This window comes from Arvicanthis niloticus, chromosome 16, assembly GCF_011762505.2.
Source record: "Arvicanthis niloticus isolate mArvNil1 chromosome 16, mArvNil1.pat.X, whole genome shotgun sequence".
Lineage (NCBI taxonomy): Eukaryota > Metazoa > Chordata > Mammalia > Rodentia > Muridae > Arvicanthis > Arvicanthis niloticus.
The window spans coordinates 15,314,892-15,330,413 of NC_047673.1; the positions used below are offsets into that span (position 1 = coordinate 15,314,892).

Genomic DNA, 15,522 nt, shown 5'->3' on the forward strand with positions numbered 1-15,522 from the left:
CCCCAGCTAGAACGGTAACTGAAGTCCAAGAGAGCCACTCGTCTCCCGTGGGTTTTGACCTCACAGGAAGTCATCTTGGAGCAGAGCAGGGTCCGGGTTGACACTTTGTCCCGTTCTCCAACAAGGTCCTCCCAGAATGGAGTGAGCCTGGGAAGTAAGGTGAGTCAACAAATGTCCGGAAGTTGGCTGTCCCACCTTGAGAGGGGACCAGAGCTGACTGTTGGTGGCATACATCTCTGCTCTTATGCTCAGGAGGCTTAGGAGTGCAACAGTGTTCAAGGCCAACCTAGGCTATAAAACAAGACTTACTGTAAAAACAAAAAATGGACTTAAATTTGCACATGAAAAATCCAGCTCACTCATGCTTTCTCTCATAGATTCATGTTTCCTTTGGCTTCCCGGGGTACACCACCCCATGACACTGGGGCTAGTGCTGAGGGGCACAGGCCTCAAGTCCTTAGGAGCCAGGCTCCCCAACCAACTCCTGTATCCAAGGACAGAAGCCATTCCCCCAGGACAGAAGCAGCAGCTCCAACAGCTGAGAAAGCCTACAGCAGTAGGAAACGTGAGAGGCCACCAGTGGTTGTTTTGTTTCCTGATAGGGTTTTTACTATATATTCCATGCAGAACTAGAACTCACCATGTAGATCAAGCTAGCCTTGAATTCAGAGAACCGCCTGCCTCTGCCTCCAGAGTGCTGGGTAGGCTTCAAGGTGTGCATACCTGGCTCATTGACTTGCTCCTGTCTTGTCACGGCCCACCACACCAGGTACTGACAGATAGCCAAGAACTAAGGGTCTCCAGCTGTTTTCCTAAAAATTATTTGTGTGTCTCCTCAGAGGCCAGGAAAGAATGTCAGGGCTCCTAGAACTGCAGATAAAGACAGCTATAATCTGTTTTATGTGGGGCTGAGAAAATACCTGGGACCCTTGAGTAGCAAAGTGATCTTAACCACCGAGGCACCACTCCAGCCGCCAGCTGTTCTGACAAACACACTGACCATCCAGCCTGTTTGCCTTTCTCTAACATAGCCCTAGGTAAGGGCTGGGGCCGAGCAGCTCCACAGAGCAACTGACCTGCAGCCCAGCTTAAGGTGTCAAAACACCTCACACTGTTCCGCAAGCGACGCCAACATAAAGCCCAGACTTGCAGTCTATAGCTGCTGGCTCATTTTTAGAGGTACTCAACACGCATTGTCTCTGGGCATCCCCTGGCCTGGATGTGGCTTAGGTGACAGCTAAAAGGTCCTAGAGTTTGTTTTCAGTCCATTTTAAGTATCTGCTCTAACAGGTGTTTGATCCAGGGTCCACTTAACCCTGAGAAAGCTTCCTCACTATGTGTCCCCAGGGACCTACCCAGGTCCCTCGGTGCCATCCAGAGGCAGGTCAAGCAAGGGACTGAACTGTTCAGAAGCCAACACAAGTTCTTGACTCTGCTGGCCTGCTATTGCTCCCAGCAGAGTAAGCTCGCCCCTGACTGAGATAAAGTTTCCCTGGGCCCAAGTTCCAAACTTGGCTGTTTTGTTTCTGTTAAAATGCAATTGTTTTTCTCTGGAGTGTGCAGTGACTGTTCCGCGTCAGGAAGATGTATGAAAATCTCCACTTCAATTCGGCATCCCTTTTCTCCCAGACAAACATGGTCGGATTTTAATAAATCAAAGAGCTACAGTGTTTAATAAAAATTTATTGACTTACAAGTGATTATTTATCAAAAGACCATTAATAGCAGGTACTGAAATGATGTGTTACTGGGTGGTGCTGAGAGACTAATAGGAAATCAATGCTGCTGGCCGGACAGAATGCATATGAGAAGCCCACCCCCCAACAGTGAGCAAAATTTCACCAGCAAAATCCACCAGACACTAGCCCCTGTGCAGTGAAAAGTTCCTCCCTTTTATTTATTGTTTACAAATGAAATAATCAATACTTTTAATCTAGAGGAAAATTTATTAACTTTCCCATCGGAGAGAGACATATTGACTGGGGGAGAGGGGAGTGGGTGCGGTGAGAGAGATGGATGGCTGGACGGTCATCTCTTAGCCTGTCCAAGAGTCTGTGCATGAACTGGGAGACCCCAGGCCACATGGGAGGTGCACCTGGAGAAACTGAGTCTGGAAACTGAGATGTATAGCTGAGGCCAGCAGTGAACACCAACCCAGATTATGAATTCTAGAAGGCAGCAGTTTATAGGCCCGGAATCCCACAAGGCAATTGGGTCAGCTCAAGATCTAAAAGCCCCTTGCTGTTGTCCTGGCCCACCATCCCTCACACCTCAAGCTCTTTCATCTCTGAAGGGTACCAAAAGGGAGTGGTTCTCCCGTGTAAATCAGCTCCATCAAAGCTCGATGGGGCCCTAGCCAGGCTGATGCCTTCTGGTGAGCCTCCCTCCTCTATGGGGGCCAGAAGTCATCGTGTCTGAGTGAAAGCAGTGATCTGCAGCTTCAACTACCCAGCAGGCGTGGGCCCAGCACAAATCCCCTGGGGACAGGGTAGTGGTTAGTGTCCTACATTGGGTTTACCAGAGGGAGCAAACAGCTCAAAATGGACTTGTTTCAGAACCAGTTTTAGGGCCCAGAGCTCACACTTGAGTGGAATAAAAGCTCAGTCAATAAAGTTCTTGCATTGCAAGCATGGAGACCTGGGTCCAAGCTCCTAGGAAGGTGGATCCTACTTTTAGTCACAATGCTGAGGAGGTAGAGGCAAGAGACTCACTGGCCAATCAGCCTAGGCCAATGAGAGACCATGCTTCAAAATCAAGGTAAGGCCCAACTGAAGGATGGACACCTGAGGCTGTCCTCAGGCCCCCAACCCGCCACCGCACACACACACACATACATATGCATGCACACACACATACTGAAATTTCAGAGGTGGATAAGGCCTCAGAAGTCAGCTAATCTAAGAAAAATGGAGAAGTGAAGACAGGACAGCAAGAGAGCAGCAGGCTGACAGGTCGGAGGGAAGTTCAGACCTACTTTCTTCTACCATGGTACAGATTTTAGATGTAAGACCAACCCTGTACCAGTGAGGAACCTGCAGGACCCAGCTGTAAATGGCAAGCAGCAGACCAGCTGGACAGGTGCTGAGGAAGGAGCTGAGAACTGCTCCTCACTGTTCTCTGCTGCAGCACAGGGGAGGAGGTGGGCTGAGTCAAAGCGAGATTTAAAACTCTACTAAGAAGACTATGAGTCAAAGCAATAAACCACAAGCACGGGTGTTAGGGGGCGCCTGACCCTAGACATTTAAAAAAAAAACAGCACTGAAACACTACGGACATTCTACCCCAGCGGTAACCCACCTTTTATTTTTGAGCTTTTGTAAAATAGTTCCCAAGAGGTTGTTCTTGGTCATAGGTGTTTTTATTTGAAAAGTGTTTTTCAATGGGAATGGAGCAGGCAAGAGGAAATGGGAGGCTGAGGAGGGGGCAGGAAGTTTCAGTGACACCACAGGGTCCTCAAGCATCAGAGTGGCATCAGTTCATACTTTCAGGAGCCAGGCTGCTCTCCTAGAATGTCCTCAAATCCTAGACTTAGAGATGGAATATCTCTATCACTTTGAAAAGTACCATCACGAGCAGTGGCATGCAGGCAGGAGTAATCTTCCTTTGGAGGAATTCAAAGTTGGTGGACCTCAGAAGGAAGGACAGACAGGCTGACGGCATCTGTAGAGTGCCTTGCAGGCCTGTCTTTTCCCCTGCAGCCATGGTGAATGCAGTGTCCCCATCCCTCCTCAGACTCTGCAGTTCCCAGCACCTCTGCGCCATTCTCACCCCCACTGTTTCCCATCATGCTCAAACCCAGAATCCCACTGACAGGACCCTCCTTGCCCTAATCTCATCAACACAACTTGTTTCCCATGGCTCTCATCTGGGGAGAAAACTCTGTGCTAGAAATACCACAGGCACGTAAAAGCACCCACCATGTGAGCCTGCCTCTCCTGAGCAAAGCTCTCCTCACTGGAGTGAGGCAGAGACCTGCCGTCCAGCCACGTTCCAGTGCCACAGTTGTTAACCGGCAACAAATACATTTCCTGGGAATGAAGGCAACTTTCCTAAATTCATTTACCATCCAGTTTTATTTACTCACAAACAAGTTTAAAATCCTGGGCAGCAGTTGTAGCTCTGACCTTGTCCTGCCATGTTCTCTGAAGCTGTCCCTGGGAGAACAGCACACATTTCCTTCACACACACTAGCACTGGAATCCCCACAACCACCCTGTGAGGTAGGCACACCGCCATTTCTCTCTCTGCAATTCCATGTAACAGACAGGGAAACAGACATATTAAACAGACAAGTCATGTGGGGGACTCAGGCTCAGCCTAGAGTCTGAATCAAAGACTCCTGGGGCTAGCGAACTGCCCCGGGGCCCACTGGCTTCTTCCTGTCTCCTCTGGTGATCCTCATAAGCAGGAACACAGAGCTCAGGACTCCACTGCTGGACGACGTGAGCACTCCTGTAGACAGTTTGTTCTGTCCCACCTAAGCTCTGAGTTTAGGCACCAGCCTCGGTAGTGTCTTTTCCAACTTCCCCAGCGTGCGGCTGTTCCTACAGTAACACCCGGCATCCTCTCAGGGCAAGAACAAGGCCCACCTTCTCACCAGCTAGAACTGCTTTAATGGCATTCCTCTTAGAGGCTTACTATAAAGGAACAAGAGGCATTTTGTCCCAGGGAGCCCCAACCAGCAGCATTCTGGTTAGAGGACAGCAGGCAGCCCACGGAGCTCTGAAGAAGCTCCAGTCCTGGAGTCCAAAACAGCCTGAGGGCCAGAGTCTGGAAGGATGCAGCAGTAGGTGGCGGGGAGGATGGTAGAGGCTGTGGCAGCAACAACGGCAGCTGGCTCACACTTCAGGACTTGGAGGCGGCTCAGGAGCGGCTGCGGTCCTCGTGGTTTCCGACAATCATCTTGCTATACAGCTTCTGCTGCTCCTCTTTAAATGTGTCCTTCACCTTTTCTCTCTTCAGTCCACCGTCCCTGAAAAGACAAAGACTAACATAGCAGCAGGGAAGTTCACTGGTCAGCTCTGCCACACGGCAGATGCATGTGTGGCTCAACTCCCAGGGAATCTGGCAAGACACACGGGCAGGCTCCTATTCCCTCCAGTCTAACTACTGCAGATGCTAGAGAGGACTCGGACCTGTGGAGCCAGAGCTCAACACCCTGCCTCACATCTGCTCTTGGAAAGAAGCTTCACTGGACACAGCCATGGCTGCTTGTTCATGTCTTTATTCTCTTTGGTTGCTTTCATACTACGATGGCACAAATAAGTGGTTGCAAGGGATCACAAACTGTACAGAAAACCACGTGTCACCTCCTGTGCTATGCAGACATCAAAGGAAAGTCTACATCTCTCACTCTTAAGTTTCCAGACAGGCAGTTGTCCCTACCTTGAGATATACACTGTCTAGAAGCCCCCGCAGATAGGCAAAGGCCCACCGCTCCCTGCTCCTGAGGACAGCACAGCACTTGAGTCTGGGCATTCCTTCTCTAAAGCCAGCAGGCTTCACTTCTGTGCCAAGGAGGACGACCTCTGCCCTGAGGTGCATGTTCTCCGGATCAGCGCTACTCACCACAGCAGGTCTACCAAGCCTCCTTGCCGGGCAATGGCGGACTTCACTCTGTTAGCGAACTGCACAGCATCTTCGTCTTTCTGTAACAGAGGACAAGTGAGGAGTCTGACAGAGTCCTGGTCAGCACAGCATGCAGACGTGCACTGGAGGCCTGGAGACACCTACCTCACGGGTCATAGGAGGCAGGTACCAGACACTGCAGACGATGGCCCAACTGGTCATCATCCTCAGCAAGTACGTCACCATGCCATACTTGCTGCTGTTCCAGAAGGCGTCACCAAACTGAGGGTCATACTGCAGAAGGAGAGGAGGTTGAGGTAAGGAGCACACCTCTGGCAAGTGCTTGGTGATGGGCCCACAGGAGCAGGGATTCAGGTTAGCATTCCCAGCCCCAGAAAACACCGCTGCAGAGGCTGGAAACCGTGGGATTCTGACCTCCAGCCCCACATCAGCTGCCTCAGGATTAACTTCAGACCACACCCAAACAGCTCCTGCTGTGGACAGACTTGCACCCACAGGCAAACAGGTCTCAGACATCCCAAAACAGAACACAGGATAACATACTATCAAACATGTGGCCGGGCAGTGGTGGCGCACGCCTTTAATCCCAGCACTTGGGAGGCAGAGGCAGGTGGATTTCTGAGTTCGAGGCCAGCCTGGTCCACAGAGTGAGTTCCAGGACAGCCAGGACTACACAGAGAAACCCTGTCTCGAAAAACCAAAAAAAAAAAAAAAAAAAAAAAAGAAAAAAAGAAAAGAAAACCGTGTCTACATCATGTATCCTTTCCTTTTTCATAAGGCCTATGTTCAACGCATCAACTTATGTACATGATGTATGTCTAAACATAATCACCAACTTTTTCATAGGACATTCAAAAGAAAATGTGAGGCTTCAGACCCAGAAACACTGAGAAAACTTACATACATTATTAAAATTTAAGTATTACAAATACAATTTACATATTTACACTTTCAACAAAGTGAATCTGGGTAGAAAACTGCTAATTAAATCACCAGTGTACATTAGCAAATGGATCCACATCTGTTAGTCTCATGAGGTCTCAATGAGGGCAGGCACATTAGAGACTTGGGTTTGTCAACGAATTTAATGAGGAAAAAGGCTGTTTCAAATGTGTTTTGTGAGAAATGTGGCTGCAGTTATCAAACTATTAAATTTCAGTAATCTCAGGGCAGAAAAGCGTGGTGAGGGGAAGAGATCTGAGAAGTGACAGGGAGGGCTGGGTCCCTGAGAAGGCCGCATGAGCATGGGTGGCTGCTACCCAATGTCTGACGAGACACGTAAGGAAGAGCAGACTGCAGAACCTGAGAGCACAGGGTTCAAAGCTCTGCACAGGAGCAATGCACACCACTGCTTTCCTGCGGAGTCCTGTCATGAAGGTCATGTGCTAGCGATGTGGTTCCTAAAAAGCTAGAAATAGGGCCAGCCATAGAAACTAAGAAACTCAATGTCTTAATGAATGTACTTTAAATACTACTAAGAGGGGCTGGAGAGACGGCTCAGCAGTTAAGAGCACTGGCTGCTCTTCCAGAGGACCTGGGTTCAATTCCTAACACCTGTATGTCAGCTTACAGCCATCTGTAACTGGTTCCAGGGGTTCAGATACTCTCTTCTGGCATTTTTGGGCACCAGGCACAAAGTTAAGAGCATTGGCTGCTCTTCCAGAGGACACAGGTTCAATTCCCAGCACCCACATGGCAGCTCACAACTGTAACTCCAGTTCCAGGGGATTAACCCTTACACAGAAATACATACAAGCAAAACCCCAGTGCTCATAAAATATATGTATATAAATAATTTAAAAGATAGCAATAGTAATTTTCTAGTGCCAGTAAAAAAACAAAGGAGAATAAAAATTTAAAACTAATCTATGGTATGTGATTAAAAAAATAGTGCAGCTAGCCAAGTATACTGGGGCACAGCTGTCATCCTAGCCACTTGGAAACCAGATAAAAGGATGTTTCTGAGCCTGAGACCAGCCTGGGCGACGCAGGCTGATTCTCTTTCCATGCCAGGCAGACATCACAGCAAAGAAAACCAAAACAAAGTTCAAAATAACGACACTCTCAAAACCATCGAACAGTGACTAATTTTGGCAGAAATGAGATAAAGGCATTGCCACTGATATGGTCACCCATGTTCAGACACCAACAGACCTCCACAAAACCCAGATACCATCTGTAGTCAGAAGCTTGTCATACGTGAACAGAATGAAATTCACATTCATTTTATTCTGTGGACGAGTCGCAGCTCTCTCAAGAGTCCATGTTTTACAACAAATGAGAACCATGCTACATACAGAAGACCTCCAGTGTGACCCCGAATCGCCCAGGGCTGTGATAAAGTGACAAGTCAGAATTCGGCCTGAACCCTAGCAAATCGTTTAAACACCCCCTGGTGATGCTGCAGGAGCTCACACAGTGATGAAGAAAGGGCTGGCGGGTCACTAAGCACAGTTAGCAAAGTCCCTGGCCCTTGTCCACCCACCTGCACCTCGCTGGATGGCAGGATAGCACTGATGAAGTGCTGGCTGTCTGACCACACCTGCAGTTAACTAAGACCTAAGGGGCTGGGTGTAGCTTCGAGCAATGGTTTTTTTTTTTGTTTTTGTTTTTTTGTTTTTTGTTTTTTTTTTTTCCTTGATTGACCTATCTCAAGTAGAATGATCTACCTTTAATCTGGACTATACCAAGTCCTCTGTAAAGGACTTGGAAGAAGGAAACTGGTTCTTTTTGCCTGTTTTCTGTCACTCTCACTGGCAAATCTATTCCTTCACTGATGTTAGAACTTACGTCTTCATGATTCTGGCACATCCTGAAGACCAGCTAAGACATCAGCCTTGTGAACTGGGCTTCTGCTGGGACAGCCATTGCTGGACCTGCCTGTGAGCGCCTCTAATGAACCTCACAGATTTTCATTCTATCAGTTCTGTTCCTGTAGAGAACCTGCCTAACACACATGAGATGTAGTCTCCACCCTCTACTTGCACAGCAGACCCTACTAAAGACTATTCTTTGGCATGCCATCCAACACCTAAGGCTGGGCCACCTAGGCCTGTCCATGGGTGAGTCTGCAGCCAGTGTTCAGTTACTAGCAGGCCTGGTGTTCTGCTTGGTTGGTAGAGGGTATTATCTGACTACCCAGCAGTTACACGGGCAAGTGGAAAATCAACTGGGACATATTTCTACAATACTCCGCTGACAACAGACACCAAAATGGCAGGGGCTAAACTGAGTTGTTTGAAACTGTTCATCTTGCTCTAAAAAGTCAGCCTAGGTAGGCTGGCATTGCTGAAAACAGCCTATTTGGGGAGTAATACCATGAGGTCTAGATTCCTTCAGAAACAATACACATCTGTATTAGGTTATAAAGGGTGGGGGTAAGGGAATTGAGGGATCCAGGGAAGCTGACTGGCTGAAGCACCCCATGTCTCCAGGGAGTCTAAGGGGTTGGCTAGAAGGACAAGTTCCTTCCTGGAGGGCAGACACTGGAGTAGAAGGTGGGACCCATCCGTCCCTCCACACTAATTCAGCTTACCACGCCCACTGCTCCTAGCAGCAAGCTGCCTGTGCTGCCAGTGCTCTGAACTCCAGGAAGTCTCTGAAGGACACAGTGGGAACACAGCCGAGGCTGGCTGCTGCTCTTCTGACCCATCCCACATCCCTCTGGATCCCCCATCCTCCTTTTCCCCTGCTCTGCCACATGGCCTGGCAGTGCTAGTGGAGAGAGGGCTGAAGCTCTGACTAGGTCACCAGTCCCCACCTCCCGCCGGGGCGCTCAGGTGGCCTGAGGTCCTGTACCTTGATGGCGACAGGGTAGACAGTGGCTCCGATCTCAAAGCTCCCCTTCTTGAACATCATCACCGATGTGTTATTGATGCAGGTTCCTGAAACAAAGGCAAGAGAAGACGCTTCCTTTCTGGACTTTTACCCAGTGTTTCTGTGCCACCAACAGTAATCCTTGGACAGCATAAATCTGCCATCACCCAAATCCTGAGTGGACACTTAAGGGAGCTCGACAAAATGCAGTTACTTATTCCTTTTCTCCTGCATCAGGCCACTGTCCCAGCCTAGGGCATGGGGCAGGGATGCCAAACAGACGAAGGGAGTACTTACTCTCCAAGAGGCTGGAAAGCTACCTGCATCACTGAAGGTGACCACAGGGAGGACCCTGCACTGGTCAAGCACATGCTGTGGAAGTTAAGCAAGCTTCTGAATTCACCCATGTTTCACTCTCTCCCACAGGGACCCAATGCTGTCCAGGGCTCGGGGCTCCATCTCCCTGGCACACCACTCCCCATCCCCAAGTCACTCTGTACCTTCTGGGAAGATGAGGATGGGCAGCTTGCTTTTATCTTGTACATGCTCAGTCAGTCTTTAGGACAAAGAAATAAAAGGAAGTGTCGATGGATGACCTTATCAGTTGCAAATAGCAATAAAAGTCTTTTTGGCTTGCAGCTAGCATATCCCAGTGATGGACCATTTGCCTAGTATCTATAAATGCTCCACCTGGCACCACCCAAAACAAGTAAGAAACTCCCCACAAAATCACAGATCCTGATTTGTTTATCACGAAGGATAGAATGAAAACATAACTTAGTTGGTAAATCATTTGTTATGAGAACTATACAGGCTCAGTTTAAAGGAATAACAACTCCCAAAATATTTTCTGCTTACTTCCTTAGACCAATTAAATAGCATTTTGCCCATTTACCTCTTAGCCACCAGGTGGCGATCTTTTACTTCAGAACGCTCAAACCAGACGTGGGGGCAGGCTTTCACCATTGCTCTTTGAATGACACCCATAAGGCCCCCGTGCACCTGTCCCACCTAATGTCAGACAGAGAGGAATAATCAGTAGTGAAATCACACTCACACAAATGTCCCCACTCTGGGGAGGACCCTGATCCCACAAAACACATACCCCAGTCTCTGTTAATGTTTTATAATTTTAACCTCCTCACTATCAAGAATCCACTACTCAGACTCCTGATTGTAAGCCCCTTAAACAGCAGCAGCAGAGGCTCCTCCAGTTACACACAGGAAGCTGGGAAACTGTATGAGTAACCATATGAAATGCACCTCTCCCTCAGTGTTCTCAAGACTCCCTCCCTCCCTTATCAGTCAGTCTAAGGACACAACCCAATCTGCAGCCCTGCTCGCCCTACTCTCAACCACTCCACTCACAGCAGCAGATTCTAGGGAGACCAGTCCTAGGGTGATGCTAAGCTGGAACCTGCATACAAAAGCATGTTCACAAGTCTGAACCCTTAACCAAGGAAGTTTCCTATGGGGGGCCTAGAGGTTGCCTAGTCCTGGTCAGAGAACCACAGAAACAAGCTGCATACCATGGCGTAGTAGCCGTCGCTGGCCAAGATGATCACATCAATGGGAGATGTATGGTTGGCCACACAGATGCCACCATTTCTTGGTCTGTTTTTCCTGAGTATAAAATATAAGAAAAGCCATATAAACAGCATGAATCAATTTATTTGGAATACACCTCTCACCTCACCAACTTCACCAGCTCTAGCCAAAGGTGAACGAGTCTCCCTCCATGTTAATATGACATGCCCTCACCTGTTGTGGTACGTAATGATGGCCGTGAGGGCTCGCACGCAGATACGGTAGCACATTAAGTGGACATGTTTACTCAAAAACTCCTTAAATCTGAAACAACACGACAGCCGAGGAGCTCATGTGTATGTGAACAGGACAAGCTGCTGGCTCTAATGGCACAGAGTACTTGGAGAAACATTAGCCTCCATGGCAAACCTGCAAATCTCATTATTTAGTATCTTTATAGCTACACACAAGCAAAGAGACTTGATGAGACTTGATGACATTCACTGGTTGATGGTTGAAATTAAAGGCCTAGAATTTCCAGCAGAGGTAGGCCAGGGTTTCTCAGATTCCTGTGCCCCACCCACCACCCACAGCAGGTCCAACCTTTTTAACAGCCCCAGTAGAGCAGATGTCTCTAGGCACCATTACTTTAAGGGAGTGAAGTTTCCTTAAGGGAAGTAGGTGGGAAGAAAACCTTACACTCTAGGTCATCTGTCTACTTATGGAGCTAGCAGAACCATGCAGTTAACATCTTAAGGACTGGGGGTGTAGCAGCAATACAGAACTTGCCCAGCATACAGAGCCCTGGTTTTGATCCCCACAAAAACAAACATGCTATAAAAATCTGTTAACACCTAAGCCTGGAGTCTTTTATGGTAACTGCCTTTCTTTCCTCTAAAATGGGAAGACAGTGAGGACTGAATTCCAAGAAGAACACACAGCTACTATCTCATATCAGTCAGAAAACAAAAGCCATCACTGCAGACCCCGCTGCACACAGGGTTATTTTAATGTCCTTAGACTCAGGGACTGAGTTGGATATAAAGTGGCAGTTGCCTCCAGGGTCAGCCTCCATGACACGTGCACACATGTGCCGATGTGTGCACTCACCCTACTCACCTCCCATTTGGCAGATATCCAAGCACAGTGGTGCCCACTACCAAGAGGCTAATCCCCGTGAATGCCAGAGCAATCCTGTAAGACAGAACACATCACACTCAACAGTTATCAGTGCATAGTGAAGACAAAGGCAGGAATCCTGAAGAACACATGCAGAACCTGACAGGAACTTCCCTGGGCTGTGAGAGGACTGCAATTCCAAGCAGACAGTGAACAGTCAGGGGGCTGACACTGTCTCTTCAGAATTAGGCGGCGCCACACTCAACACATGTCTAGTCTCGTTTAGGCTGAACACCCTGACAAAAGTAAAACCTCTATGTGAAAGGAGGCGGAGTTGGAAGGTGCCAGCATCTGGCAAGACAAACAGAGAGAAGCAGAGATCAATGCTGCTTCTGTGCCAGAGAGGCAAGTTTCAGGAAAGGCTATGCCCAGGAAGAATAGGCCAGGAAGCAGATGGTGTTCTCTGTCCAGTTTAGTACCCCCAACTAGCGAATGGTCTTTAAGAAACCCTACTACTCGCTGGGTGTAGTTCCTGGTGCACACCTTTTAATCCCAGGACTTAGGAGGCAGAGGCCGGTACATCTCTGGGTTCCAGGGCAGCCAGGGCTACACAGTGAGACCCTGTCTCAAAAAGTAAAGTAAAAGAAGAGAAAAGGAAAGGAAAGGAAAGGAAAAGGAAAGGAAAGGAAAGGAAAGGAAAGGAAAGGAAAGGAAAGGAAAGGAATTTCTGTCTGACACATAAAGAATGTAGGGACTTGAAAGGATAGTCCCCAGTGTACCCTTCCAAGGGCAAAATGGACTAGCCATGGGGAAAAGCACACTACCCTCCTTTATACAGGGAAACCGCGGCAGTGAAGTAGATGCACACAGGAAGAGCAGCTCACACCTGGCCTCCAAGGCCCAGCCTCACCTGAGTGGCAGAAGGAAGCAATACCGAATCAGCACTCCTAAGCCCCAGAGGATGGTGAGCCGCAGGCTTATATACTGGAAGTTGTAATTGGTTCTGCTCAGCAAGTTCCAGGACTCCAACTCCTCTGCTGAGAATCTCTTTGTCACTTCGTCATCCATAATAGTTTCCATCCCTTTCCGGCAAAAGTAGAAGATGTCAGAGAGCTCAAACTCTGGTGTCTTATCCAGAGCCTTGTTACTACCACTTCGACGAATTTCTTTGATTTCTTCTTCCAGAGAAGTGGGATCTTTTGCAATGATTCCTGAAAACAAACAAAACAAATGAACAACATCAACAACCCCCCCCCCCCAAAACCAAACTAAAAAAGAAAAACCCAAAACAATATCCATAGTCAAGTGGCACGCTTCAAGGGAACATGTATATGAAGACTGCCTTCTGTGTTTTCAGTACAAAGGATATACGTGCCCTGCTTGGGATGTGGGCTTATACCATCTCTCTCCAGAGTTTCATGAGCAGAAAGAGTGGCCCCTAATTCAACAGTGCTGAGAAGTGCTGAGTCTTTAAGTGGTGGGGTCTACCATGCCCCAGTATAGAATCTTCCTCCTAGCCTCAAGCTAGCAACACTATTTAAACTAAGTGGGTCACTTAAACACACACAAAAGGGCACGAACGTAGGAAGGAGATTTACTGGAAAGGAGGATTTCAGCAGAAGAAATGGAGAAGAGACAGGGAAGTAGGAAGGAAAAGACAAAATTCACTGTAAACTTGTATGAACCTATCAAGAAATAAAAGCCAACATGCGTGGTAGCAAGCACCTGAATCCCAGTACTCAGGAAGCACAGGCAAACAAATCTCTGAGTCTGAGGCCAGCCAGGGCCACACAGACAGACCCTGTCTTCAAGAAAACCATCCTTGACAAGAGTGTAAAAGATCAGCCCATGGGATTAGGTCACGGGACCCATGTTCCCAAGTAGAGAAGCACTGTCCTTGCTCTGACTGGGTGGGTTCTGCAGGGGTCATTCACTCCCATAACATCAGGTCGGGATTTTGGTGGATTTGTTTGTTTGCTTTGCTTATTCTTGTTTGTTTGAGACAAGTTCTCAGTAGCAGTAGCTGGCATGAACTCACCATGCAGCTAAGGATGCTTTTGAATTCCTTGTCTCTACCACCATCTCCCAACTGCTGGGATCTCAGGCATGTGCCACTGTACCCAGCTCTAAATCAGGTTGTTTGTAAAAGGCAAGCCAGACACCCTCCTACTCTCTTGGGGCACTCTTTGCCACTGGAACCAACTCTTTCCTCCCTCCTGCCTTTCACACACTCCTGCCAAGTGCTGCCATCTGCCAGACTGCAGTATGGCCAAGGGGCCCTCACCAATGGGATTCTACTCCTACCCAGGTTTTCTTCTCTCTTGTGTTTGTGACAGGGAGACAGTGAGAGGAGCGACTGAGGAAGGGAGGGAGGGAGAGACTGAGTTTGAGTGTGTGCATGTGCGTGTGCGTGTACTGCATGAGTACACAGGCCAGAAGTCACTGAGGTGCCTTCCCCTATCACTCTCCCTCACACACACCTTTCCTAGGGTCACAGTGACCCTGAAGCCAGGTGACTGCTAGACTGGCTGCCTTCGAGCTCTGGGGATGCCTGTCTCCGCCCATCAGCACTGGGATTTTACAGGGGTATGTCACTGAACCTAGGTTTTCATGGGTCTGAGGGGGGTCCAACCCATGTAAACCCACAGCAAGTATTTTATTCACTAAGCCATCTGCCCAGCCCTTACTGAAGGTCAAACATTTTCTTCTGCAAAGTACTTTCAGGTATTTTGTTATAGAAAAGTAATTGTACTAAGACTCCACAAACAGCAGCATTAAGGGATATTACTTCAGAGGCTCTTTTAGATGAAGGGACCCAGTCCTACCATTGGTGTAGGGCTTGTAAAGCTGGTGGTTCTTCTCCTTGGCTCCTCTCTCCATTCTCAGGGTCGCCCACTGAGGAGGAAAATGGTAAAGTGACAGTCTTCATCAGTAATCCACCTGTGAATCTCCAGCTCCTAACCAGGAACATAAACTCAGTTCCCATCAGTGAAGAGCTAAAAGTCAAGACAAAATGCTCAGGGTGCTTCTCTCCTTACTTAGATCTGCCTCCAGGCACGGAAAACTGGCTAGTCAGACCTGTCTCCCTAAGTCCTCCTCACCCTGCAAGGATGCCCACCACCACCATTTATTTTTGTGTAGGGGTTGGTGGAGGTCAGAGGGCAACTCATGGGGGGATGGTTGGTTCTCTCTCTCTTCCACCATGTGGATTCTGGGGATCAAATGAACAAAAGCATCTGTGCACGCCCTGAAGAAACCAGCCAGCTCTGAGAACACAGACGTAGATGTGACTGGTAGTAAGCCAAAGAGACAAGGAGTCTGAGAGAACATCTATAGGTCTTGGCTCACCCCAGGCTGCTCTTTTACTTCAGGGTTCTTCCTCCTCCCTGGTGACTTTGGTGGATTTTCTCTGAGTCTGTACTCTACCTGATCCTCAATCAGTCAGGATACCCCAAATACACTCAACCAGGT

At 48.4% G+C, this 15,522-nt stretch overlaps 1 protein-coding gene across 1 annotated transcript in view; it reads right to left on the reverse strand.

Moving 5' to 3' along the window:
* Positions 1–4,054: 4,054 nt before the first annotated feature.
* Positions 4,055–15,522, reverse strand: part of Gpat4 (glycerol-3-phosphate acyltransferase 4) — a 32,769-nt gene continuing 21,301 nt past the window's right edge. The window contains exons 3-13 of the mRNA XM_034519884.1: positions 14,877–14,946; positions 12,962–13,262; positions 12,052–12,126; positions 11,167–11,256; positions 10,935–11,028; positions 10,301–10,416; positions 9,906–9,961; positions 9,388–9,473; positions 5,734–5,862; positions 5,569–5,648; positions 4,055–4,972 (exon numbers count right to left, since the gene is read on the reverse strand). Coding sequence (XP_034375775.1) covers positions 4,864–4,972; positions 5,569–5,648; positions 5,734–5,862; positions 9,388–9,473; positions 9,906–9,961; positions 10,301–10,416; positions 10,935–11,028; positions 11,167–11,256; positions 12,052–12,126; positions 12,962–13,262; positions 14,877–14,946 — 1,206 coding nt within the window. The 3' untranslated portion in view covers positions 4,055–4,863. The remainder of the gene's footprint in view (positions 4,973–5,568; positions 5,649–5,733; positions 5,863–9,387; positions 9,474–9,905; positions 9,962–10,300; positions 10,417–10,934; positions 11,029–11,166; positions 11,257–12,051; positions 12,127–12,961; positions 13,263–14,876; positions 14,947–15,522) is intronic.